Source organism: Rhagoletis pomonella, unplaced genomic scaffold (genome assembly GCF_013731165.1).
Source record: "Rhagoletis pomonella isolate Grant_MI unplaced genomic scaffold, Rhpom_1.0 Rhpom_scaffold_00006, whole genome shotgun sequence".
NCBI lineage: Eukaryota > Metazoa > Arthropoda > Insecta > Diptera > Tephritidae > Rhagoletis > Rhagoletis pomonella.
Window position 1 is genome coordinate 65,942,353 of NW_023458560.1, and position 26,211 is coordinate 65,968,563.

General features: G+C 45.0%; 2 protein-coding genes across 2 annotated transcripts in view; both read left to right on the plus strand.

Moving 5' to 3' along the window:
• The window catches only part of LOC118742046 (adhesive plaque matrix protein 2-like), a 6,729-nt gene extending 6,194 nt beyond the window's left edge, over positions 1 to 535 (plus strand). Inside the window, exons 6-7 of the mRNA XM_036474013.1 lie at positions 84 to 459; positions 520 to 535. Of these exons, the coding sequence (XP_036329906.1) occupies positions 84 to 459; positions 520 to 535 (392 nt within the window). The remainder of the gene's footprint in view (positions 1 to 83; positions 460 to 519) is intronic.
• Positions 366 to 26,211, plus strand: part of LOC118741124 — a 50,823-nt gene continuing 24,977 nt past the window's right edge. The window contains exons 1-29 of the mRNA XM_036472963.1: positions 366 to 407; positions 520 to 843; positions 910 to 1,215; positions 1,280 to 1,603; positions 1,683 to 2,024; positions 2,112 to 2,420; positions 2,879 to 3,205; positions 3,581 to 5,176; positions 5,258 to 8,464; positions 16,008 to 16,334; positions 16,430 to 16,747; positions 16,813 to 17,154; positions 17,224 to 17,892; positions 17,960 to 18,607; positions 18,676 to 18,993; positions 19,060 to 19,395; positions 19,472 to 19,780; positions 19,844 to 20,149; positions 20,213 to 20,860; positions 20,924 to 21,235; positions 21,303 to 21,644; positions 21,705 to 22,010; positions 22,071 to 23,024; positions 23,088 to 23,399; positions 23,461 to 23,799; positions 23,856 to 24,155; positions 24,224 to 25,180; positions 25,454 to 25,768; positions 25,838 to 26,173. Of these exons, the coding sequence (XP_036328856.1) occupies positions 543 to 843; positions 910 to 1,215; positions 1,280 to 1,603; positions 1,683 to 2,024; positions 2,112 to 2,420; positions 2,879 to 3,205; positions 3,581 to 5,176; positions 5,258 to 8,464; positions 16,008 to 16,334; positions 16,430 to 16,747; positions 16,813 to 17,154; positions 17,224 to 17,892; positions 17,960 to 18,607; positions 18,676 to 18,993; positions 19,060 to 19,395; positions 19,472 to 19,780; positions 19,844 to 20,149; positions 20,213 to 20,860; positions 20,924 to 21,235; positions 21,303 to 21,644; positions 21,705 to 22,010; positions 22,071 to 23,024; positions 23,088 to 23,399; positions 23,461 to 23,799; positions 23,856 to 24,155; positions 24,224 to 25,180; positions 25,454 to 25,768; positions 25,838 to 26,173 (15,406 nt within the window). The 5' untranslated portion in view covers positions 366 to 407; positions 520 to 542. The remainder of the gene's footprint in view (positions 408 to 519; positions 844 to 909; positions 1,216 to 1,279; positions 1,604 to 1,682; positions 2,025 to 2,111; positions 2,421 to 2,878; positions 3,206 to 3,580; positions 5,177 to 5,257; positions 8,465 to 16,007; positions 16,335 to 16,429; positions 16,748 to 16,812; positions 17,155 to 17,223; positions 17,893 to 17,959; positions 18,608 to 18,675; positions 18,994 to 19,059; positions 19,396 to 19,471; positions 19,781 to 19,843; positions 20,150 to 20,212; positions 20,861 to 20,923; positions 21,236 to 21,302; positions 21,645 to 21,704; positions 22,011 to 22,070; positions 23,025 to 23,087; positions 23,400 to 23,460; positions 23,800 to 23,855; positions 24,156 to 24,223; positions 25,181 to 25,453; positions 25,769 to 25,837; positions 26,174 to 26,211) is intronic.

The following is a 26,211-nucleotide window of genomic DNA, read 5'->3' on the forward strand; positions in this document are numbered from 1 at the left end:
TACGTTTTTGTGGACATTTTCTTCCGGTTGCATGTTGAATATTATACGCTGTATATATGTATAATATATATATATATATGTAGAACGTCCTATCATAAGAGATCCCATAAATCCATGTATACCATCGCCATGCGGCCCGAATTCACAGTGTCGCGTTTCGGATACAAACGGTCAAGCTGTGTGCTCGTGTCTGCCCAACTACATCGGCAGAGCACCGAATTGCCGACCCGAATGCACATCGAATTCGGAATGCCGTGGCAATATGGCTTGCATCAATCAACGCTGTCAAGACCCCTGCCAGGGCTCATGTGGTTCATACACGACATGTATTGTAAATAATCATAGGCCAATATGCCGCTGCTTGGAAGGTTACACGGGTGATCCTTTCTCAGAATGTAGTCCGCAAAGTAAGATTTCCGTTATAGCAATGCTTAAGCTTATGATTTATAGAAAACGCATGTTAGAATTTATTTATATGGGTAAACGTATTGTAACGCTTTATTCCTCCCCCCAAATTAGTACATGCACCACCTGAAATCTCCATGCCTTGCAATCCCAGCCCCTGTGGCGCGAATGCTGTTTGCAAAGAACGCAACGGCGTCGGTTCCTGCACCTGCTTGCCCGAATACACTGGCGACCCATACACTGAATGCCGTCCCGAATGTGTCCTCAACACTGACTGTCCGAAAAATCTTGCCTGCATGAACACCAAATGTCGCGATCCATGTCCAGGCGTCTGCGGCGTAGGTGCCGAATGTCACGTTATTAATCATGCGCCAAGCTGCAGGTGTCCGTCTGGTTACACGGGTAACCCTTCGGAATATTGTCGCGAACAACCAAAACGTACAGTCCTTTCACTCAGTACTTATCTCGAAGAACCCTTTAGTAACCCTATGTATTTTTCTACAGAGCTGGATGCGCAGCCATGCCGCCCTTCACCATGTGGTCCTTATAGCCAATGTCGTGAAGTAAACGGTCATGCGGTCTGCTCGTGCATTACCAACCATATTGGTACGCCGCCGTCTTGTCGTCCCGAATGCTCGGTTAGCTCCGAGTGCGCGCAAGATAAGGCTTGCGTGAATTTCCGCTGTGTAGGTCCATGCCCGGGTACTTGCGGCAATGAAGCGCGTTGTAAGGTAACAAACCACAATCCGATTTGCACTTGCCCAGCTGGCTACTCAGGAGACCCGTTCATACGTTGCTTACCTGTTGCAAGTAAGACACTAAACACTCCATTACCCACTTCAACGTTAACTCTAATTGTATTTGCCTCACTTAGGCGAAGAACCGCGTTTGCCATCACGTCCAACCAATCCATGCGTACCAAGTCCATGCGGTCCAAATTCACAGTGCCGCGCTGTGGGCGAAACCCCAGTTTGCTCCTGCTTTCCGAACTTCGTGGGCCGCGCGCCCAATTGTCGTCCCGAATGCACGCTCAGTTCGGAATGTCCAGCCAATTTGGCTTGTATAAATGAGCGCTGCAAGGATCCCTGCCCTGGTTCGTGCGGTTTCAATGCCTTCTGCAATGTGGTAAATCACTCGCCTGTATGCAGTTGTGAGACTGGCTACACCGGCGATCCATTCGCCGGCTGCAATCCAACGCGTAAGCTATTACCGCAGCCTATTTCGTTATCGGCGGCGTAAATCTGACTAACTTTTTCTTCACTTGTTAACCCTTTTAGCAGCCGCAATACCCGAAGAGCGTCTAACGCCTTGCATTCCCTCACCCTGTGGCCCCAACGCTGAATGTCGCGAACGTAATGGCGCCGGCTCATGCGTCTGCCTGCCGGAATATTTTGGTGACCCCTACAGCGGCTGTCGTCCCGAATGCATAGCGAACTCTGATTGCCCACGTGATAAGTCTTGTGTCAACAATAAATGCAGCGATCCTTGTCCAGGTGTTTGTGGCTTGAATGCCGAATGCCGCGTTTCCAATCACGCGCCTAATTGCCACTGTCTACAAGGTTACACGGGTAACCCGTTGAGCGCTTGCCGGGAAATACCACAACTACCGCCAGCTCCAAGTATGCAAGATGATAAACCTACTAACTACCTAACCAGTCGAACCTTTTACTAATGCCACCGAATACCTTTTTTCTTTACCCGCACAGCCCCGAAAGACACTAATCCCTGCATCCCGTCACCATGCGGCCCCTACAGTCAATGTCGTGAGGTGAATGGTCATGCCGTATGCTCCTGTCAGACGAACTTTATTGGCTCTCCACCGAATTGTAAACCCGAATGCATCGTTTCCTCTGACTGCGCACAAAATCTTGCATGCCAAAATCAGAAATGTATCGATCCCTGTCCTGGTACCTGCAGTAGCGAAGCACGTTGTCAAGTCATTAACCATTATGCAGCGTGCTCTTGCCCGCCGGGTTATACGGGGGATCCCTTCAGTAGATGTATTAAAATTAAACGTAAGCATGTGTAGTTTTTGAGAAAAGTATACGGCGGTGGGGACTTGGCGTCAGAAGTAGGGAAGTGTGCTGGCTTAACTTTGATACAAGTGCGCTTCTGAGTTGTCTTTTAAGAGCAAAGTGGGTGACACGCTTCTGCCGCAAGGTTCCCTGCCTAAACTCTTTCTTTATTTTCTTGCATGTATCATTAAACAACTGTGTATTTTCTCTCTCTCTTTTGTTATTTTCTCTACTTTTATCTCTTCTATATAAATATTTGTGTTCTGCCTGTGTAAAACCTATATACTGTACTTACAACTATGCCAAACTATGAAAACTTACTATCAACCAACTATGAAAACACTACTACTACTACTGTGAACACAACCTATCCAACACTGCCTGCTGCCTGAACGCCTGACTGCCTACCTACCTGTGTGTTTAACATCTATCTTCCTGTTGCCTCTGTGGGTGTGTAGTGGACGTGCCTTCTGTAGTAGTTAAACCTGGTAATCCATGTATACCTTCACCGTGTGGACCCAACTCGAAGTGTCTCGATGTTGGCGGTTCACCTGCATGTTCCTGCTTGCCTACCTACTTGGGGCGACCGCCCAACTGCCGTCCCGAGTGCCTAAGTAGCTCAGATTGTCCAGCTAATTTGGCATGTACCAATCAGAAATGTACAAATCCTTGTATCGGCGCATGCGGTGTACATACACAGTGTACGGTTATAAAACACAATCCTACGTGTCAATGTGAAATTGGCTATACTGGAGATCCTTTCTCTGGCTGTGCTATTGTAAAAAGTATATACTTTCGAGCGACATAAATATAAACATTTTTATTTAGGCACTTGAGCACTGCCGAGTTGGACATGCGAGTTTTTTGACTATTCCGAGAAAGAGAGAAAATTATGTATTTTGGAAAGAATTTCATTCATAATCTGATGCGTTTGATGGTACAACATCGAAGCGGCTTAAACTCAAACTCACAAGGACTTATTGGAATTTGTTCCAAAATACATCACATCTGAGAAAAAAAATTTCAATGATTTTCTCTTAAAAAAAAACTTCCCTAGTTAACTGCAATACCGCTTTAAAGTGTCTCAAGTGTCTAGTTTGTAATTACTAATTTCAGGCCATATTTTTACACCTTCTTCCCTCCTCTCTTTCACCTTACAGTGACACCCACCGAGGAGCCACGCAATCCATGCAATCCCAGTCCATGCGGCGCTAACGCCGTTTGTCGCGAACGCAATGGCGCCGGCTCGTGCTCATGTCTACCTGAATACTTTGGCGATCCGTATAGCGGCTGTCGCCCAGAATGCGTACAGAACTCGGACTGTGATCGCTCGCGTGCTTGCATCAATAACAAGTGTCAAGATCCATGCCCTGGCGTTTGCGGCATCAATGCAGAATGTCGCGTACTAAATCATGCACCAAACTGTATGTGCTTTGATGGTTACACCGGCGATCCACATCGTTCCTGCGCTGTTATCGAAATTACAACTATGACACCACTGAATCCATGCCAACCCTCGCCTTGTGGTCCCTACAGCGAATGTCACGAATCGAATGGGCACGCTGTTTGCTCATGCGTCGATGGATATGTCGGTGCGCCACCCACTTGCAAGCCAGAGTGCGTCGTCAGCTCGGAGTGCCCACAGAATCGCGCTTGTATTAATCAGAAGTGCGCCGATCCATGTCGTGGCGCGTGCGGTAATAATGCGCGTTGTCAAGTGGTGAATCATAATCCGATTTGCACTTGCGCGGCTGGCTTGACCGGCGATCCATTTACATCATGCGTGGAGGAGCAGGAAACACCGCGTGATCCACAAAATCCTTGCGTGCCGTCACCATGTGGCCCAAATTCGTTGTGTCGCGAAATCGGCGGACAGGCGGCTTGTTCCTGCCAGTTGAACTACGTAGGTCGCCCGCCAAACTGTCGGCCGGAATGTAGCAACAATGATGAGTGCCCTAACAATTTGTCATGCCAGAACGAACGTTGCGTCGATCCATGTCCTGGCTCTTGCGGGCGCAATGCCTTCTGCAAGGTTGTGCAACACAATGCGATCTGCTCGTGCGCCGACAGCTATGAAGGCGATCCTATTTTGGGTTGCGATTTAATAGAACCAGTGCTGCCGAAGCAACCGCCTACATCACCGTGTGAACCCTCACCTTGTGGCCCACATGCCGAATGTAGAGAGCGCAATGGCGCCGGGGCATGCTACTGTCATGACGGTTTCGAAGGCAATCCCTACGATACGGAGCGCGGTTGCCGACGCGAATGCGAAGTTAATGATGACTGCTCAACAGCTCAGGCTTGCGTGCGCTTCAAGTGCGTTGATCCATGCAACAACATTTGTGGCGAATTCGCCATATGTTCTGTAGAGAATCATGTGCCTACTTGCAACTGCCCGCCTAGCTACACAGGCGATCCGTTCTTCCAATGCAAACCGATACCAGTTACGCCACCACCTATCATCAACCCTTGCGTTCCATCACCATGCGGACCGAATAGTATTTGCCGCAACATAAACGACCAAGCTGTATGCTCCTGCCAATCCGGCTTCATCAATCAACCACCCAACTGTCGACCTGAGTGCGTTGTAAGCTCAGAGTGTGCGCCGGAGCGTGCGTGCGTGAACAACAAATGCGTGGATCCATGCTTGCATACTTGCGGCATACGCGCCATATGCACGACAAAGAATCACAGCCCGATCTGTACTTGCCCACGCGGCATGACTGGCGATCCATTTGTACAATGCTCAAAGATACGTAAGTAGCCTCACGACCAAGTTATTCATAAGCTCAGTTGCATTTTCTAACTCTTTCCCTCTCCCACCTCTCTTCTTGTAGCAATTATTCATGACGTGGAACCCACAGAACGTCCACCGTCCTGTGTTCCCTCGCCTTGTGGTCCTAATTCCAAATGCCAAATTGTCGGCGGTAGTCCGGCTTGCTCTTGTCTACAAGACTTTATCGGCGCACCACCAAACTGTCGTCCGGAATGTGTGCTGAATTCGGAGTGCGGACCAACTGAGGCGTGCATCAACCAAAAATGTCGCGACCCATGTCCTGGTTCTTGCGGTTTCGAAGCCAAATGTCACGTGCTCAACCATGTGCCAATTTGTAACTGCATTGACGGCTATACCGGCGATCCGTTCATCCGTTGCAGTCCCATACCACCAGTTACGGAGTCACCAAAAACTCCCAACGATCCTTGCGATCCAAGCCCGTGTGGACCAAATGCCGATTGTTTCAATGGCGAATGCCGCTGTCAAGACAACTATCAAGGCAACCCTTATGATGGCTGTCGTCCAGAGTGCACGCTCTCAGCAGATTGTCCACGAGACAAGGCGTGCATGCGCAACAAATGTGTAGACCCTTGCCCCGGCACTTGTGGCATCAATGCCATTTGTGAAGTGCTCAACCATATTCCAGTGTGCTCTTGCATCACCGGCTACGAAGGCGATCCGTTCAGCACCTGTAGACTTAAGGAAATAATTGAAGAGCCCAAGCAAGCAGTTTGTTCCCCTTCACCCTGTGGTGCGAATAGCCAATGCCGCGATATTAATGGTCATGCTGTATGCTCCTGCCTAGAGGGTTACATTGGCAGTCCACCACAATGCCGTCCAGAATGCGTTGTGTCTAGTGAATGCTCGGCATTGCAAGCTTGCGTTAACCGAAAATGTACAGACCCTTGCGCAGGCGCATGCGGTATTGAAGCACGTTGTGAAGTTATTAATCACAGTCCTATTTGCGGTTGTCCGCCTGGAAAAACTGGCGATCCATTTAAACGCTGTCTGGATATACCACCACCAGAACCGCCGCGAGAACGTGACCCTGGCATACCGCGCGATCCATGTGTACCTAATGTTTGTGGTCCTAACTCGATTTGCAAAGCCAGCGCCAACGGGCCATCCTGTCAGTGCTTGCCAGAGTTCTTTGGTTCGCCACCAAATTGCCGTCCAGAATGCATTATCAATCCAGACTGCCCGTCGAGCCAAGCATGCATCAACAACAAGTGTCGCGATCCTTGTCCAGGCTCATGTGGCACAAATTCCGAGTGTCGCGTGATTAGTCACACAGTTTCCTGTTCGTGTCCTGAAGGCTTTGCCGGCAATGCCTTCGTGCAATGTGTGCCAGCTATTGAAGAGCCTGTCAAACCATGCGAACCATCGCCCTGCGGTCCGAACGCCGAATGTATTGAACGTAATGGTGCGGCTTCATGCAAATGTATCGACGACTACCAAGGCAATCCCTACGATGGATGTCGGCCAGAATGTGTGCTCAGCTCTGACTGTCCGACGGACAAGGCCTGCATACGCAATAAATGTAAGGATCCATGCCCTGGCATTTGTGGCTCAAACGCGCAATGTTATGCGGTTAATCACGTGCCGAATTGTGTGTGCAATGACGGCTATACCGGAGATCCATTCTCAAACTGCCAACGTCAAGTTGCGCCACCCCAACCACCACCACAAGGCAATCCATGCCAGCCATCACCTTGTGGGCCAAATAGTAAATGTCGTGAAGCAAATGGTCTTGCTGTTTGCTCATGCTTAGACAACTTTATTGGTGCGCCACCCAATTGTAAGCCAGAGTGCACCGTCAACACGGAATGTCCACAGAATAAGGCCTGTCATAACTTCAGATGCGCTAATCCTTGCGCCGGTACATGCGGTGTGGAGGCGAAATGTGAAGTCATCAACCACAATCCGATATGCAGTTGTCCGCTAGATATGACTGGCGATCCATTTTCGCGCTGCTATCCAGCACCTCCACCTGCGCCCAGAGACGAACCCAAGACACCGAAAAATCCATGCTTCCCCTCACCTTGCGGCCTCTACGCTGAGTGCCGTGTCAGCGGCGATCAACCGTCCTGCTCGTGCCTGCCCAACTATATCGGTGCGCCACCCAACTGTCGCCCCGAATGCGTCGTCAACACTGATTGTTCTCCGGAGAGGTCCTGCATAGCTGAAAAATGCCGCAATCCATGTGAAGGCACATGTGGCATCAATTCCGAGTGTCGCATACAGAACCACCTGGCAATTTGTACTTGCCGCAGTGGCTTTACTGGCGATCCATTCTCGCAATGCGTGGAAATCATCGAAGTCAAAACACCACCGACCGTATCAGCCGATCCCTGCGATCTGCAACCCTGTGGCGCTAATGCCGAATGCGATAATGGCATTTGCACATGCTTACGCGATTATCAAGGAGATCCGTACGTAGGCTGTCGACCTGAGTGCACGCTCAGTACCGACTGTTCGCCGCACAAGACCTGCCTCAACAAGAAGTGTGTGGATCCATGTCCGGGAACTTGCGGCCAGAATGCGCAGTGCGACGTCAGCAATCACATTCCGATCTGCAGTTGCCCAAAGGGTTACACCGGCGATCCATTCATCAATTGTCATCCCGAAGTGCAACGTGAACCAACACCGAAAGATCCATGCCAGCCCAGTCCTTGCGGACCCAACAGCGTATGCCAAGCTAGCGCACAAGGCGCTGTCTGCGCCTGTCAACCAGGCATGCTGGGTTCACCACCGGCCTGCAAACCAGAGTGCATAGTCAGCTCCGAATGTTCGCTGCAAACAGCGTGTATACAAAAGAAATGCGTAGATCCCTGTCCGGGCGCATGCGGTCAATTTGCCAAATGTCAAGTGATCAACCACAATCCGATCTGCACTTGCAACGCCGGCTACACAGGTGATCCGTTTACGCGTTGCTACGTCGAAGAACGTGTCATCGAAAAGACACCAAATGCGAATCCTTGCGTGCCATCACCATGTGGACCGAACTCTGAATGTAAGGTGGTCGGTGACAGCTACGCTTGCTCGTGCGCCGTCAGCTTCTTGGGTAAACCACCTAATTGTCGACCAGAATGTATCATCAATCCGGAATGCCCATCAACGAAGGCATGTATACGCCAGAAATGTGAAGATCCATGTGTTGGCTCTTGCGGCTTCAATGCGCGGTGCAATGTGGCCAATCACATGCCCATCTGCACCTGTGAAGTGGGATATACCGGTGATCCATTCACCGGCTGTCAACCAGTACAAGGTAGGACCACAATTTTCTCTTTATTTTATATGAAAATGCAGCAGGCACAACCGTTAAAAATCACGAATCAATTAGCTTTTTAATCAACGAAGTTGGGCGCTTTTATAAAAATAAAATAAAATGCTACTCTTATATTCATTAAAGCATTGGAAAACGGTTGTTACCTGAATGGGAAATTCTGTGCGTGGAATGAGGGATGCCGCAAACATTTATACATGAAACAAATTGGGTATTCCTTCAAACCATAGATATTGACTCCATTTTTAATTTAAAAAAATAAAAAATAAAAATCGGCATCTTCAAAATTCCACCCCAGAATTGATCATCCTTAATTTTTTAACAAATTGGAACAGATTAAAATTGATTTTATGTGTATGTATGTGTACTTGCACGGTTAGCAATTGCACCGCGAGAAATCAAGTAATTTAATGTGTTGAAACTTTTAATAAAACAATTTCTGATCTTCTATTTGCCAAAGATTGCTCGTGACAATTTTTTCTTGTTTAGACTGATATTTTTAAGTGTTTTTTTTTTTTTTAATTCCGTAGTAATTAAATAAATTGTTTTTCGTTTCGTTTAACAAAGTTAACCGTTTACGATCTCGGTAGCAATAAGTTTGTTAGACAGTTAAAATTTTGATGCAGCCACCTAAAAAATCTTTCATATCCCGAGGAAGTTTCACAGTCCTATTGGTTGAAGATAGGTTTCGCTTTCTGATTGGTATCCTCTGGACCCCTGGACAGCAAAAAAAGTCTAAAGTTTTGAAGTGACAGTCCGTATCCAAAAATAAATCATTATATAAATAGGCAATCATGTTTCCTTTACACCCCTTTTACGGCTAAACTATACTTCTAAGGTATAAACAATTATATATCATTAGAAAGGTATTTTGATGCTGATGTGCAGGCAATTTTTAAAATTTCAAATCAGTTTAAAATAGAGCGAAAAAATCAATTCAAAAGTCACACCAATACCAATGCCATACATGTACATGGTTGGGGCGGAAATGCCCCCTAAATGTATGCTTTAATATTGATAGCGAATTAAAGAAACGTGCTAAGCAGCAGTTTAGGAATAAGATGTATGTATGTATGTACATGAATAGATTAGACTCAAACAAGGAAGAAGGTAAAGTTGAGTATGGGGAAGAAGAAAGTGATAAATACAGAAATTAAAATAAAAGTAAAGAAACCTAGATATAAAGACAAAGAGGAAGGAAAATTTAAATACCTAACCTAATAACAATGGTGGGGGTGAATATGTAAATGAAGAAAAGAATGGACATATTTAGATCAGGATAAAGGAAAAGATAAAGATGAAGACCAAGACGACGAAGATGAAGATGAAGATGAAGATGAAGATAAAGATAAAGATAAAGATGAATATGAAGATGAAGATGAAGATGAAGATGAAGACGAAACACACCACAACTTAACCCCCACACCGTAATTCACCACACTTCAACTCTCTCACCACACCTTAACTCACCACACCTCAACTCACCACACCTTAACTCCACACACCTAAATTCACCACACCTCAACTCACCACAGATAAATTCACCACACCTAAACTCACCACACGTTAACCCCCACACCTAAATCCACCACACCATAATTCACCACACCTCAACTTTCTCACCACACCTTAACTCACCACACCTCAACTCACCACATCTTAACTCCCCACACCTAAATTCACCACACCTCAACTCACCACAGATAAATTCACCACACCTAAACTCACCGCACCTCTTAAGCCCACCACACCTGAATTCACAGCGCCGTAACTCCCATACCCAATTCCACCACATCGCAAACCACCACACCCAATTTCCCCACATGACATGATATCACTTTATGTGGCATCAATGACATTGCTTTAATATTGATACTGAATTAAAGAAATCTGCTAAGCAGCAGTTTAGAAATCAGATTTACGAAGATTAAGATTCATGCAAGGAAGAAGGTAAAGTTGAATATGTAGAAGAAGAAAGGGATAAAGGCAAAGATTAGAATAAAAGTAAAGAAACCTAAATACAAACGAAGGTGGATATGAAGATGAAGATGAAGATGAAGATGAAGATGAAGATGAAGATGAAGATGAAGATGAAGATGAAGATGAAGATGAAGATGAAGATGAAGATGAAGATGAAGATGAAGATGAAGATAAGGATAAAGATCATAACCCCTTAACTTTAACTCATCTTAACTTAAAAACTTACTCCACCTGAGCTCACCACACATTAATTCACCACACTTTAACTCCCCACACCTAAATTCACCACACCTCAACTCGCCACACCTTAACCCCCGCACCTAAATCCACCACCCTTAATTCACCACACCTCAACTTTCTCACCACACCTTAACTCACCTCAACTCACCACACCTAAATTCACCACACCTTAATTCACCACACCTCAACTTTCTCACCATAACTTAACTCACCACACCTGAATCCACCACACCTAAATTCCCTACACCGTAACTCCTACACCCAATTCCACCACACCGCAGCTCACCACACCCAATTTCACCAAATGACATGATATCACTTGATGTGGCTTCAAAGGCAACATCATTTGGCATAAAATGAACCAAAATAAATAAGATTTAGATAGAGGTGAAAAAAGGGATAAAAAGGAAATACAACTGAAGAGTGTGCGATGTTATATTGTGGTGTGTTATGCTTCATATGTTATGTTATTTATTCTTATGTTATGGTTATGTTATGTTATGCCAAGTACTAAGCTAAACTCCCCTCCACTTAACCCATTCCAACTAATGTTATTTTAGCTCATTCAACTTACATAAACTATCCTTAATTTTATCGGTTGAATTTCAACCGCTGGGCGAACACTAGTAAATATAAATTTGTTTGTAGTGGGAACGTTAGGTTACCTTGGTTAGCTATATATGTATATCCTCCACAGATGAGAGGGGCCGGGGAGGCTAAATTGCGAATGTTGGACATTGACACAGAAAGGGCTCTCGGATATCCTACCATAGCGCGCTTGTGGTGTTAGACAGATTCCCTTAACCCTCTCAAGACCATAAGCCTATAGTAAAAAAAGCTCAACTGAGTTTTAAAATGTTATAAATTGAAGGCTAAAAAAATTGCATAACTAAAAATTAAATAAAAATATTTCCTAAAAATTCTCATTAATTTCAACTAAAAGCTAATTATTTTCTAGTATTTTATTCCAAAATTTTATTTTCGTTCATCACGTCATTTTTTTCTATAAAATAATTTTTTCAAAAACTATTTTTTTAAGACTTTTTTAAATTTTTTTACGTGTTTTCCCAATTTGTTTTTCAAATACATATGTGCTGCTTTTCTTCAAAGAAGTATTTTTTTTTGGGAAAACAGTTTTTATAATTTTTGTTGACATTACTTTCTTAACAAATAATTTTATCATAAAAAATCTTAAAATAACATAGTTTTTCTCGACATAGATTTACCGTAATAATATTTTTTTTTTCAAAACATTCTAGTTTCTAATGTTTGGTATTTTTTTTCAATTTGGGTAAACAGATTTCTTTCCTAAAAAACTGTATTTCCTGTTATTTTTTCTTGAAATGAAATTTCCAAAAAAAATCTAAGAACTACCTTCATGTTCCCTTTATATTTGTATCCTAAAAATTTTTTATTTTTTAATCTTATTATCAAAGATAGTTACCGTAAAAATAATTTTTTTCTCCAAACAAAATTTTAGTCTCTAATATTTGGTAAATTTTTTTTAAGTTTTTTCCGAAATTATGTTAATATCGCAAAAGTAAACTTTTTTTAAATGAAATTTCCAAAAAAACCCTTGTTTTGAAAAATTCATTTTTTTTCTAAACTTTCTAACTTTCTAACCAGCTGAATTAAGCACATTTAAAAATTTAAAATACTACTGAAAACTCACACAATATCCATAAATAAATGGACTAAATTTTTAGGAAATATGTTTTCCTTGGTCCCGAAAGGGTTAAATAAATCAACTAGTTTTGTTTAGAGATAGCTAAGACAGAGGGATGAACATATTTGAGAGACATTGGCCGACGATAGTCTTGCCAAGACTTTAGCTAGCGTATCAGGCTTCTTATTCCCAAGTTTTCCTTTTTTACCTGCAGCGTGCAGTAGATGGTCACTCGTCTATTGGTACTGCCCTTATGCAACCCTTACTGGCATTGAATACGAATTAGGGTTTGTATATTTAGCTTCCGGTTCTGTAACTTTCCCCGGTCTGTCCACTTTGTTGTCCGAATCCGTCAGGAGAACTAACTTCGAATGATTCGAAAGTAAGCAAAACAATATTCGAATACCTAACTTCAGTTTGACCTTCTATGTCCAGTTTGTAAATGGAGTTACTATTGATGGATTGAGTGAAAGTGTTAAGCTCCGAGCTTTGAAGGAACTGAAAGGTTTTGAAAGATACTCTTTCAAATTGCAACATACCAAGCCTTAACTGTGGAGGAAACTTAAGGGGCTTTTTGTTTTCAAAATTCGCTCTGTGATGCAGATGTACGGCATTGATATGCCTTAGGGCTCGTTATGTACCTAAGTCATTAATTGTTATTGAACGACAATAAAATCGAGCTGCTCTGAGATCAATAGAGGAGGGAGTGTTGTTATAGAAGAGTCGATAAGTATTTTGATTTGGATCAAATTCGTTCCAAATTGCTATATCTTCCCAACCTGTCGAAAGAGTCAACCACTACGTAGGGAACTAAGCAATCCTTTCATTGAGGGGGAAAGAAAGATTTTTCAATGCATTTAAGTAACACCATGACGGTCGCCCGAGTAGCATGCTTTCGAAAGGTCAGGTCCAGTGCAACTAAGACTATCCTATCACATTAAGTGTCTACGACTAATAGCGAACACCACCACAAAATGTGAAATTTTTTTTGGGAACAGTTGTCATAACCTATTTTGGGCGCGTCTATTAGAGAACCCATCATGTGTAGGCAAACGGTTAACTTCGTGCTATCTATGTTTTTTTTAGAATAACTTTTAAATAATTTTATATTTATTGAATTTTGCTGTCACGATAAACAGTTAATTTTTTAAATTTGAATATGTGTCTGTATTTTTGTTGCACACACATACAATAAAGGTTTGTTTATTGTTTAACTACATATATGTATATGTACGTTCACAAAATAAATGTTACTAAGTTACAAATCGCGCACGCACCACAACTGTTCTAATTTGTTATTATTATAATTATTTATTATTCACTTTAACACAAGCAAATAAAAATCATGTTTTTTACACTGTCAAACACAATGCATTGCAATGGGAAAAAACAAGGTTCGTGTACGCACATTTTAAATATTTTTTTATGTCGGTATATGTTGGTATGTTTTAAAATTTTGAGATTTTTTCTTGATTTTTGGTTTTAATTTTTTATGAAATATAAATTTTTTTACTTAATAAGTTTTTTCATTTTATTTAAGTTTTTTATGATTATGATTTATTCGTTTTCATTATCATTTTTGATTGTAATTAATGTTTTATTAGCTTATCTTCCACAGAAAAATAGTTTTCTCATTTTTTTATAATTTCACAATTTTTTCAATTTAACTTTTTTATATTACTTTGAGAATTTTGTAATTTTCTTAATTAGTTTTCAATACTTAGTTATTTTAGTTTATTCCTATTTTGGGTTTTTTACATTGAATGTTTTTAGATTTTTTAATTTTAAATTAATTTTTTTAATTTGTTCTGAATAATTTTTTAATGTTTTTAATTTCTTAAATTTTGAGAATCTTAAATTTTTTTATTGTTATATATATATTTTTTTTTGTACTCACCACGCTCACGACATATTTGTGTACATGGCACCTCATCCGCAAAATGCAAACTTCAATTGGCGCAAATCTCGTACGAACTGTCCGAATTTGTTTAGTCTTTGAAGGTGTGTGGCAGCTGTAAAAGGCATTGTTTTTATTATATTAAAATTGAAATTTTAACCAACATATAATGCTTATTATTTATCCATGATGTCAACTTGCTAAACGCTTTACTTGCCTCAAATAAAAAAACGCCTTATTTACCGCCTCGCCTCCTAGGTTATACAAACCTTAACGCTGCCGTATTGAAAACAATAATACGCTTTGTTGTTGGAAATTTTACATGCATAGGTTGTTTTTGTAGCTGTAAGAAAGTTGCAAATGCGAAGAAATAAAATTAAACGCTTATTTAAAATAATAATCATTAGAATAAGAGCCCCTAAAACCGAGCTAACTGCTAGTCGGCCCTGAATTGCATTCACACTTTAACCCTCAAGTCTGTTAAAAAAAAAAAAAAAAAAAAAAAAATAAAACGGACTGCCTTTAAAAACTAAAAAAAAAAAAACAAAGGAATTTGAAACGCTTATTACATACAACACCAAAACAAAACTAAACAAATTGCTGTCCCTAATACCCCTACACACTACCACAAACGCTACAATTTGTTACACTTAGCGAAATACCTGCCGCATACTAAACCTTTGAAGTGCGTCAAGTACTGCGTTGGTGTTTTTTTTTGTTGTGTTTTATTGCGTACCGCCTGCCCTCTAACCGCCAAATCTAACCAGAAATGCCTTGAAACCCCTAATTGAAAACAATTTGGTATTTGCTGGTTTTATAAAATTTGTCAACGGCCCTAAAATTTGTTGTCTGCTCAACGTCGCTTTTTTTGCAATCAGAATGACTCAACGCTGGAAGTATTGTACTTTTAACCCTTAACAAAGTTAACTATTTAAGTTAGTCTAAGTAAAGCTCTACTAAATAAAAAGACTCAAAATTATTTAAGCAAATAATATATCTAATAAAAAATTTTGAAATTGGAAACTAAAAACAATTGCGTTTTATTGCAAGAAAAAAAAAACAAAAATACACTGAAAATTTCGTTAAGCAATTCTCGAAATTTTTTACAGTAACAAATCGCTAAAGTAGACGCGCGCACATTCATTTGCACTCACACGCTCGCCATTTTACACTCTTAAACAAACACTAGCAACTAGCAATTTAACCAAAAAAGCCAAAACTCAAGTTTTAGTAAACAAAAAAAATGTCTCACACAAACGCAGTGTTGCACCGTATACTCGCATAAACCGTAACTTAACTTAAGTGCAACCGTTATACTCGTACTCGTAAGTGCACCGCAAATTATGTATTAGCTAACTATTAAATTTTTTAAACGTGCTGAGTTAACCATTACACGTAATCACCGTAACCAACGTAACCACATTTACGTACACTACGTACTCGTACGTATATTTATTGTTGTTGTTGTTGTCATAGTGTGTGTGTGTTGGAAAAACCAAATAGGAAATAATCAACTAATGTGCTCTAATCCCACTGCTGTTTTTTGTAAAACGCAAAAGTGCAATAAGCTACTAAAATTACACAAATTGGATTTTAACCCAAAAAGCAAAAGATAAAAATAAAAATCACAAAATGCTGCTCAACTCAATCGTAAAAGGTGTGTTGACTTTACTAATGTCATTGCACTTGTCAATCCTCTCTAACTTTTTCTCTTTTCGCATCTTTCTCTCTCTCTCCCACAGAGCGTATTGTACACGAGCAAGTTACGCCGTGCGAGCCCAATCCGTGCGGCTCGAATGCCATTTGTCGCGATCGTAACGGCATTGGCTCGTGTCAGTGTTTACCCGACTACTTTGGTGACCCATATCAATCGTGTCGCCCCGAATGTTTGCGTAACTCGGATTGTCCCACTACGCAAGCGTGCACTCAGCAGAAATGTCGCGATCCCTGTCCGGGTACGTGTGGCACGAACGCTGATTGTAGCGTCACAAATCACGTGCCAACTTGTACGTGTCACATCGGTTATACGGGCGATCCGTATCGTTATTGTCATGTGGAGCCAGCAGCACGTAAGCATAGCTTAGCAGCGTCTACGTACCTAATTACCAATGTGCTCATCTTCCTTCTTCACTCTTTATTCTCTTTCCTGTTTGAAATCTATCAGCTATTCGTCAAGCGCCACCAACCAATCCTTGCCAACCCTCGCCATGTGGTCCCAACTCGCAGTGTCGTGAACTCAACGGTCAGGCGGTGTGTTCGTGTTTGGAGCGTTATGTCGGTGTACCGCCGAATTGCCGGCCGGAATGTGTACTTAGCACTGAGTGCCCCTACGATAAGGCGTGCATCAATCAACATTGTCAAGATCCTTGTCCCGGCACGTGTGGCACGAATGCCGAGTGCCGCGTGCGTAATCACAGTCCTTTATGTCAGTGCCGTAACGGTTTTACTGGCGATGCTTTCACGCGTTGCTATCCCATACCACGTAAGCGTTACTGCAGTCCCTTAACAACAAAGCAAACCGCTAATTTTATTTTCCTCAAACTCTAGCTGCGCCACCAGCAATTTCGTATATTGAACGTGATCCTTGCGTACCCTCGCCTTGTGGGCCACACAGCGAGTGCCGCAACATCAACGGTGTCCCATCTTGTTCCTGTTTGCAGAGTTACATTGGCGCGCCACCCAACTGCCATCCGGAATGTACCATAAGCGCTGAGTGTCCATCGAACAAGGCTTGCATACGCGAAAAATGCATCGATCCTTGCCCTGGCTCTTGCGGCTTTTCCGCGGAGTGTAGTGTCGTCAATCACACACCCATTTGTACGTGTCCCGATGGCTATACCGGCGATCCCTTCACCAATTGTCGTCCGCAGCCACCAGAACCTATCATTAGTAAGCAAAGTTTTACCCAAAACCATTCTTCACGGTTACATTACAAAAAAACTATTTTTCGTTACTCAGATGAACCCACCGATCCTTGTCATCCGTCGCCTTGTGGCGCAAATGCTCAATGCAATAACGGCATTTGCACATGTCTGCCCGAATACCAGGGTGATCCGTACACAGGTTGTCGTCCCGAATGTGTTTTGAATACAGACTGTCCGCGCGATAAGGCATGCTTGCGCAGCAAATGCGCTAATCCCTGTCCCGGCACATGCGGCGAAAACGCCATTTGTGACATCATAAACCATATACCCATGTGCAGGTGTCCAGATGGCACGGTCGGTAGTGCCTTCATCCGTTGCAGTCCGGCACCAAGTAAGCTCGCGTACTTTCATTTAGCCCCACCTAAAGGTACTTATAACTTGTGTACGTCTTTACCAGAAATTATAGCCACAAATCCATGCCAACCCTCACCTTGCGGTCCGAACTCTCAATGCCGCGAAGTCAACCAACAAGCCGTCTGTTCCTGCCTGCCCAACTTCATGGGTAGTCCGCCAACTTGCCGTCCTGAATGTGTGTCGAATTCTGATTGTGCGCCTACACAGGCTTGCCTGAACCAGAAGTGCGGTGACCCATGTCCCGGTACTTGCGGCATCGGCGCCAAATGCACTGTCGTCAATCACAGTCCCTTCTGCACCTGTCCGCCGCGTTTCAGTGGCAATCCCTTCGTACGCTGCCAACCGATTAGTAAGAAAATGCTTTCCTATTACATCTCTGGAATAATTCTACAACTGAGTTAAATTTTTTTACACAGTCGAACCACCCCGCGACATCACACCAACAGATCCTTGCCGTCCATCGCCTTGCGGTCCATACTCACAGTGTCGTCCTATTGGGGAAGCGCCATCATGTTCCTGCCTCGAGTCATACATAGGGCGTCCGCCAAATTGTCGTCCTGAATGCGTCACAAGTTCAGACTGCGCCAGCTCTTTGGCATGTATCAATCAGAAATGTGTTGATCCTTGCCCTGGACGCTGTGGCTTGAATGCAGAATGCCGTGTGGTCAGCCATGCAGTTCAGTGCAATTGTGTGGTTGGTTATACAGGCGATCCATTCGTGCAATGTAGCCTGCCGCCAGAACGTGACGTTGTTGAAATACGCACACCTTGTAGTCCGAGTCCGTGTGGCCCCAATGCAGTATGTCGCGAGCGCAACGGCGCTGGTTCATGCACATGTTTGCCCGAATACTTTGGTAACCCCTACGAGGGCTGTCGCCCTGAATGTGTAATGGATTCAGACTGTCCGTCGAATAAGGCGTGCCAGCAACAAAAGTGTCAGGATCCTTGTCCGGGCACGTGTGGTCAGAATGCCGATTGCCAAGTGGTCAACCATTTGCCATCTTGTACTTGCATTACTGGCTACATCGGTGACCCATATCGTATTTGCACGCGTCCTGTTGAACGTAAGAATGTTTTCCCGTAGACTTTGCTAACAATTCTAACTAATTTTAATGTACCCTCGCTACCACAGCCATGCGCACCGAGTACGTCAATCCATGCCAACCCTCGCCCTGTGGTCCTAATTCTCAGTGTCGCGAAGCTAATGAACAGGCTGTCTGCTCTTGCCTGCCGGAATTTATAGGTACGCCACCAGCATGTCGCCCCGAATGCACCATTTCTTCTGAATGTGCCACCGATAAGGCTTGCATAAATCAGAAATGCGCGGACCCATGCGCAGCCGATCCATGTGGCAGCAATGCACAATGCCGCGTTAGAAATCACAGCCCGATTTGTACTTGCAACAATGGATTCACCGGCGATGCATTTACAAGATGCTACCCTATACCACGTGAGCTAATAGACACGGCACAAGCCATATTCTCTCATGCTGATCGCAAATTTCTTTCGTATTTAGCGCCACCTATCGAAATTGAACGCGAAGAATATCGTGACCCTTGCCTACCCTCACCTTGTGGCCCCAACGCAGAATGTCGTAATGTAAATGGCGTACCATCTTGCTCTTGCTTGGCGACGTTCATCGGTCAGCCACCCAACTGCCGCCCAGAGTGCACCATCAATGCCGAGTGCCCCAGTCAGCAGGCTTGTATCAATCAGAAATGTCGCGATCCCTGTCCAGGCGCTTGTGGCCAAAACACAGTATGCCGTGTAATCAATCATACGCCGACATGCCTGTGCATAGACAATTACGTAGGCAATCCGTTCATCAGCTGCAGTCCGAAACCACCAGCACGTAAGACCTCAATTCAATGAAGCATGCAAATGCAGCGCGATCCTTAAACTCTCTGGTTTTCCTCTTCTTCGAACAGCTACTCAAGCACCAGTGCACGACGATCCGTGCGTGCCATCACCGTGCGGCCCGAATGCACAATGTAACAATGGCCAATGCACTTGTATACCTGAATATCAGGGTGATCCTTTTGTAGGTTGCCGTCCAGAATGTGTTCTCAATTCAGATTGTGCGCGTGATCGCGCCTGTGTTCGCAACAAATGCATCGATCCTTGTCCCGGCACTTGTGGCACGAATGCGATTTGCGTTGTCAACAATCACGTACCCATGTGCCATTGTCCGGATAATATGTCGGGCAACGCGTTCTTTGAATGTCGCGTCAACGAAAGTAAGACCGAGATTTATTTATTGCTAAACATTTTACAATTTGCTCCTTATTCTCATACTTCAGCGCCAATTTTGAGAAATCCATGTCAACCATCGCCTTGTGGCCCTAATAGCCAGTGTCGTGAGGTACAAAACGTAGGCGTCTGCTCTTGTCTACCGAGCTTTATAGGTAGTCCACCGCAATGTCGTCCGGAATGTACAACAAACTCCGATTGTCCGCCAGATCAGGCTTGTCAGAACTCTAAGTGTCGCGATCCATGTCCAGGCACATGTGGTTTCAATGCCGTATGCAATGTCGTCAATCACAATCCATTCTGTATATGTCGCGATCAAATGACTGGAGATCCATTTGTACGCTGCCAGCAGATAAGTAAGAGTTGTCACGAATTTTTGTTTTTCTTTTGTTAAACTTCTTTGGAATTTCCCACAATAGTTACTCCCATTGCTGATGTCACACCTGCCAATCCATGCATTCCCTCGCCCTGTGGTCCGAACTCCGAGTGCCGCGTAACGGGTGACTCGCCGTCATGCTCATGTCTGCCAGATTTTACAGGTTCACCGCCAAACTGTCGTCCCGAATGTGTTTCGAACTCAGAGTGTCCATCGGCGCAAGCCTGCATAAACCAAAAGTGTAAAGACCCATGTCCTGGTTTGTGTGGCCTGAATGCTAATTGTCGCGTCTTCAGTCACACACCAATGTGTCTGTGTGCAGTCGGTTTCACTGGCGATCCATTCTCGCAATGTAACCCAGTGCAAGCTGCGCCAATTGAAGTATTAAGGCCATGCAATCCCAGTCCATGTGGCGCCAATGCTAAATGCGAAGAACGCGATGGCGCCGGTTCTTGTCAGTGCTTACCCGAGTACTTTGGTAACCCATATGAAGGCTGTCGTCCAGAATGTGTGCTCAACACAGATTGTCCATCGAACAAGGCTTGTCAAAATCAGAAATGCGTCGATCCATGCCCAGGTACTTGTGGTACGAATGCAATATGCCAGGTTATCAACCATGTACCTTCGTGTGAATGCTATGCCGGCTACATTGGTGATCCATATCGACTGTGTCAAGTTGTGCAAGAAGAACGTAAGCATACTATAGAGTTAACTGTGGCAACAAATATTTAATAAACCACATTCGTAATTATAGCGGCCAGAGTTTACGTTAATCCCTGTCAACCGTCGCCTTGTGGGCCCAACTCCCAATGTCGCGAAGTTAACGGTCAAGGCGTTTGTTCTTGCCTACCTGAGTACGTCGGCAGTCCACCTGCCTGTCGACCGGAATGCACATCAAGCTCTGATTGTGCCTCCGATAAGGCATGCATTAATAGGAAATGTGTTAATCCTTGCCCGGGTGTCTGCGGGCAGAATGCTGAATGCCGTGTTAGGAATCACAGTCCCATCTGTACTTGCAACAATGGCTTCACTGGCGATGCGTTCACGCGCTGTTTCCGTATTATAAGTAAGATCTTCCTCGTTTGAACGCTTTAGTAAATAAAGTCTGACCTCATCATATTATCTACTAATAGCACCACCATCACCGCCACCACCACAACGTGAACCACAAGATCCCTGCGTACCCTCACCGTGTGGTCCCAACTCACAGTGTCGCGACGCGCATGGCACACCCTCCTGTTCTTGCCTGCCGAACTACCTTGGTACGCCACCAGCCTGTCGTCCCGAATGCAGTCTCAACTCGGAATGTCCCAGTCATCAGGCATGTATCAATCAGAAATGTCGCGACCCCTGCCCAGGTTCTTGCGGCCTCAGCGCATTGTGTAACGTTATAAATCACACACCAATATGCACGTGCCAGATCGGCTACACTGGCGATCCTTTCACCATCTGCAATCCGCTACCACCACCGCGAAGTAAGTTCGAAGTCAGTTTGAAAGCATTCATATTTAGTACTTACTTATTTTTTCGCACAGTCGAAGTTGTGCCCCAAGACGATCCGTGCGTGCCATCACCCTGCGGTCCAAATTCGCAATGTAACAACGGCCAATGCACATGCATACCGGAGTATCAGGGTGATCCCTACACAGGATGCCGTCCAGAGTGTGTGCTTCACACCGATTGCGCTCGAGATCGTGCCTGCGTACGCCATAAATGCATTGATCCCTGCCCCGGTACATGCGCTTCCAATGCCATATGCGAGGTTATGAACCATATACCCATTTGCCGTTGTCCGGACGGTATGGAAGGCAATGCTTTTGTACAATGCACACCAACACCGAGTAAGATCACGAGTCGTACAAGCGCTTCTTGCACTATTCCTATATATCACACTTTTACAGAGTTGGATGTACCGCAGAATCCTTGTCAACCAACACCTTGCGGTCCGAATAGCCAGTGTCGTGAGGTTAACCAGCAAGCCGTTTGTTCCTGTATCGCATCCTTCATCGGCAGTCCACCCTTCTGTCGTCCGGAATGCACAACCAATTCCGAGTGCCCGCTCAATCAAGCTTGTCTCAATCAGAAATGCAACGATCCTTGCCCAGGCGTTTGCGGCAACAATGCGCTGTGCCATGTCACTAATCATAGTCCGTTCTGTCGCTGCCCCGATAGATATTCGGGTAATCCATTTATCAGCTGCCAACAAATTTTAGAATCACCGGCACCTCGTCCGCCTAGTCAGCCTTGTGTACCATCACCATGCGGTCCGTATTCAGAATGTCGTGTGGTGGGTGAGCAGCCTTCGTGCACTTGCTTGCCTGATTACAGCGGCGCGCCACCCAATTGCCGACCCGAATGCGTGACTAGCTCAGAATGTGCTACAAACTTGGCCTGTATTAATCAGAAATGCAAAGATCCCTGTCCCGGTTTGTGTGGCAATAGCGCTCTCTGCCGTGTACTTTCACACACACCAAGCTGCTATTGTCCCGCCGGCTTGGAAGGAGATCCATTCGTACAATGTGTGGAAGTGAAAATCCCACAACTTGATCATATCGATCCTTGCAATCCAAGTCCATGCGGTCCGAATGCGCGTTGCGTGCAACGCAATGATGCCGGCTCATGCCAATGTCTACCTGAATATTTTGGTAATCCATATGAAGGCTGTAGGCCCGAGTGCATGCTCAATTCCGATTGTCCATCCAACAAAGCCTGTCAGAACATGAAGTGCCGCGACCCATGCCCAGGCACCTGTGGACAAAATGCCAACTGTGCGGTGTTGAACCACGTGCCAACATGCAGTTGTCTGTCGGGCTATAGTGGTGATCCATACCGCGCTTGTCAAATCGAGAAACAACGTAAGCCAAAGTGTAAAATATAAAGCTTAGTTCCAATAAATATAGAAAATTATCTTACAACAGCTATCAAGGAATATGTCAACCCGTGTCAACCTTCGCCGTGTGGCCCCAATTCGCAGTGCCGTGAAATAAACGAACAGCCTGTATGTTCATGCCTCCCCGAATACATTGGCAGTCCGCCACTTTGCCGCCCTGAGTGCACCATCTCGACCGAGTGCGCATTGGACCGGGCGTGTATCAATCAGAAATGCGTCGATCCCTGCCCGGGCACATGCGGTCAGAATGCCAATTGTCGCGTACATAACCACAGTCCTCTATGTTCTTGCCGCGCAGGTTACACTGGAGATGCTTTCTCGCGTTGTTTTGCTATACCACGTAAGATAAAGCTTTGATTGTTGTCTAGAAAATGGAGATATATTTACATTTTATACTGCAGCCAAACCACCAGCACCAGTGCAACGTCAGCCCGTTGATCCTTGCGTGCCCTCACCATGTGGTCCGCATTCGCAATGTCGTCGTATTGGTGATTCGCCATCGTGCTCTTGCCTTCCTAACTACATTGGGGCGCCACCAAATTGCCGCCCGGAGTGTACTATCAACGCGGAGTGTCCAAGCAACCAAGCGTGTATCAACGAAAAATGTCGCGATCCTTGTCCCGGCTCTTGCGGTTTAGGCGCTATCTGTAATGTTATCAATCACACACCGAGCTGTGTCTGTCCCACGGGATATACTGGCGATCCCTTTACTTATTGTCTGCCAGAACCACCGCCAAAGCGTAAGCCTCCGAAAAAAGTTGCCCCTTCTAATTATCCACTCTCATTATTCATTTAGCGCCTGTCAAAGATGATCCCTGCAATCCCTCACCCTGCGGTTCAAATGCCCAATGCAACGATGGCATTTGTACATGTCTACCGGAATACCAGGGCGATCCTTACAACGGCTGTCGCCCCGAATGTGTTCTCAGCACCGACTGTCCACGCGACCGTGCCTGCATACGCAATAAATGTGTCGATCCTTGCCCAGGCACGTGTGCTTCAAATGCTCTTTGTAGCGTCATCAATCATATACCAATCTGTTCGTGTCCAAACGGCATGTCGGGCAACGCGTTTATCCAATGCTCGCCGATACCACGTAAATATTATTTTCTCTACGCTCTACCATAAGAACTTTCCACATACTCCCTTACCTTCAACTTACAGCACCCGCCAAGGTCAACCCTTGTCAGCCCTCTCCCTGCGGTCCTAATTCACAATGCCGTGAAGTGAATGAGCAGGCTGTCTGCTCCTGCATACCAGGCTACATAGGCGCTCCTCCAAGCTGCCGTCCCGAGTGTACTGCTAATCAGGAGTGTGCGGCCAACTTGGCATGTGTAAATCAGAAATGTGTTGACCCTTGCCCTGGCAGTTGCGGACGTAACGCACAGTGCAACACCGTCAATCACAATCCTTTCTGCACGTGTCTACCGCAATACACAGGTAATCCATTTGTCGCCTGCCAACGCATCATCGAACAACCGCAGCTGGACGTCTCACCAACCAATCCTTGCCACCCCTCACCTTGTGGACCCAATTCAGAATGTCGTTCAGTGGGCGACACACCATCGTGCAGTTGTCTAGCCAACTTCATAGGCACACCACCGTACTGCAAGCCAGAATGTGTCTCGAACTCGGAGTGTCCCTCAACGAAGGCCTGCATCAATCAGAAATGTAAAGATCCTTGCCCAGGCCTGTGTGGCTCCAGTGCTGAATGTCACGTCGTATCGCATACACCACGCTGCATTTGCTTACCTGGCTTCACAGGTGATCCGTTCACGCTTTGTCAGCCAGTACGTATTTCCGCGCCTATTGAAGTACTCAATCCATGTTCGCCATCGCCTTGCGGCGCCAACGCAAACTGCCTCGAACGTAATGGCGCGGGCGCTTGCCAATGCCTGTCTGAATATTATGGTAATCCCTATGAGGGCTGCCGTCCAGAGTGCGTGCTTAATTCGGACTGCCCCTCGAACAAAGCGTGTCAGAATCAAAAATGTCGCGATCCGTGTCCAGGTACCTGTGGACAGAATGCCGAATGTAATGTCGTCAATCATATACCAACTTGCAACTGCTACGTGGGTTACACCGGAGATCCGTACCGCTATTGTACAAGACCAGCTGAACGTAAGCTAGCGATTTTGAATTTTTACTTTAAACAAACTGTACTGACATGTGCTAGAGGGATAAAGCCACGGGACAGTCTGCTGCTGGAACTGAAGGACTTTCGTTCAGCTCCCAGCAGCACTTTGGTCTTCACTGGTTTTATTTCCGCTACACAAGCAGTACATGTAGCTCGTTGTTGTCGTCATTGTATTGTATGTAGTCACTAACTTTGTAACTTTGTTTGGTTCATTTTCAATCTATGTACATATAACAAAAACAAAAAAACTAATGTAGCCATAGTACAAGAGTACGTAAACCCATGTCAACCCAGCCCATGTGGACCGAATTCCCAATGTCGCGAAGTTAACGGTCAAGCTGTCTGCTCATGCCTTAGTGAGTTTATTGGTGTGCCACCATCCTGTAGACCCGAGTGTACATCCAGTTCAGAATGTGCCAGCGATAAGGCGTGTATTAATCGTAAATGTGTCGACCCTTGCCCGGGTGTTTGTGGACAAAGCGCCATTTGTCAGGTGCGCAATCATAGTCCAATATGTTCCTGTCGCACCGGCTTGACAGGCGATCCATTCGTGCGTTGTTACCCACTACCACGTAAGCAAAGCAATGCATTTAACGCGCAACTATTTTTACCAAATCCAATATCTAACCACTCTGTCTTAGCGCCAACACCACCACAACCCGCCGATGTCTATCGTGATCCCTGCGTGCCATCGCCATGTGGCCCATACGCCACTTGTCGCGTTCAAAACAATGTGCCATCTTGTACGTGCCAGCCGAACTATATAGGCGCCCCACCAAACTGTCGACCCGAGTGTTCGATGAATTCTGACTGCCCGAGCAGTCAGGCGTGTATTAATGAGCGTTGCCGTGACCCCTGTCCAGGTGCATGCGGTGTGAATACTGTGTGTAATGTTGTAAATCATATACCCAACTGCGTTTGTCAACCCGGTTATATAGGCGATGCATTCGTTGCTTGCCAGCCAGCGCCACCACCTCGTAAGCTTTGTTTGGATTTACTTATCCCCACTACCTAA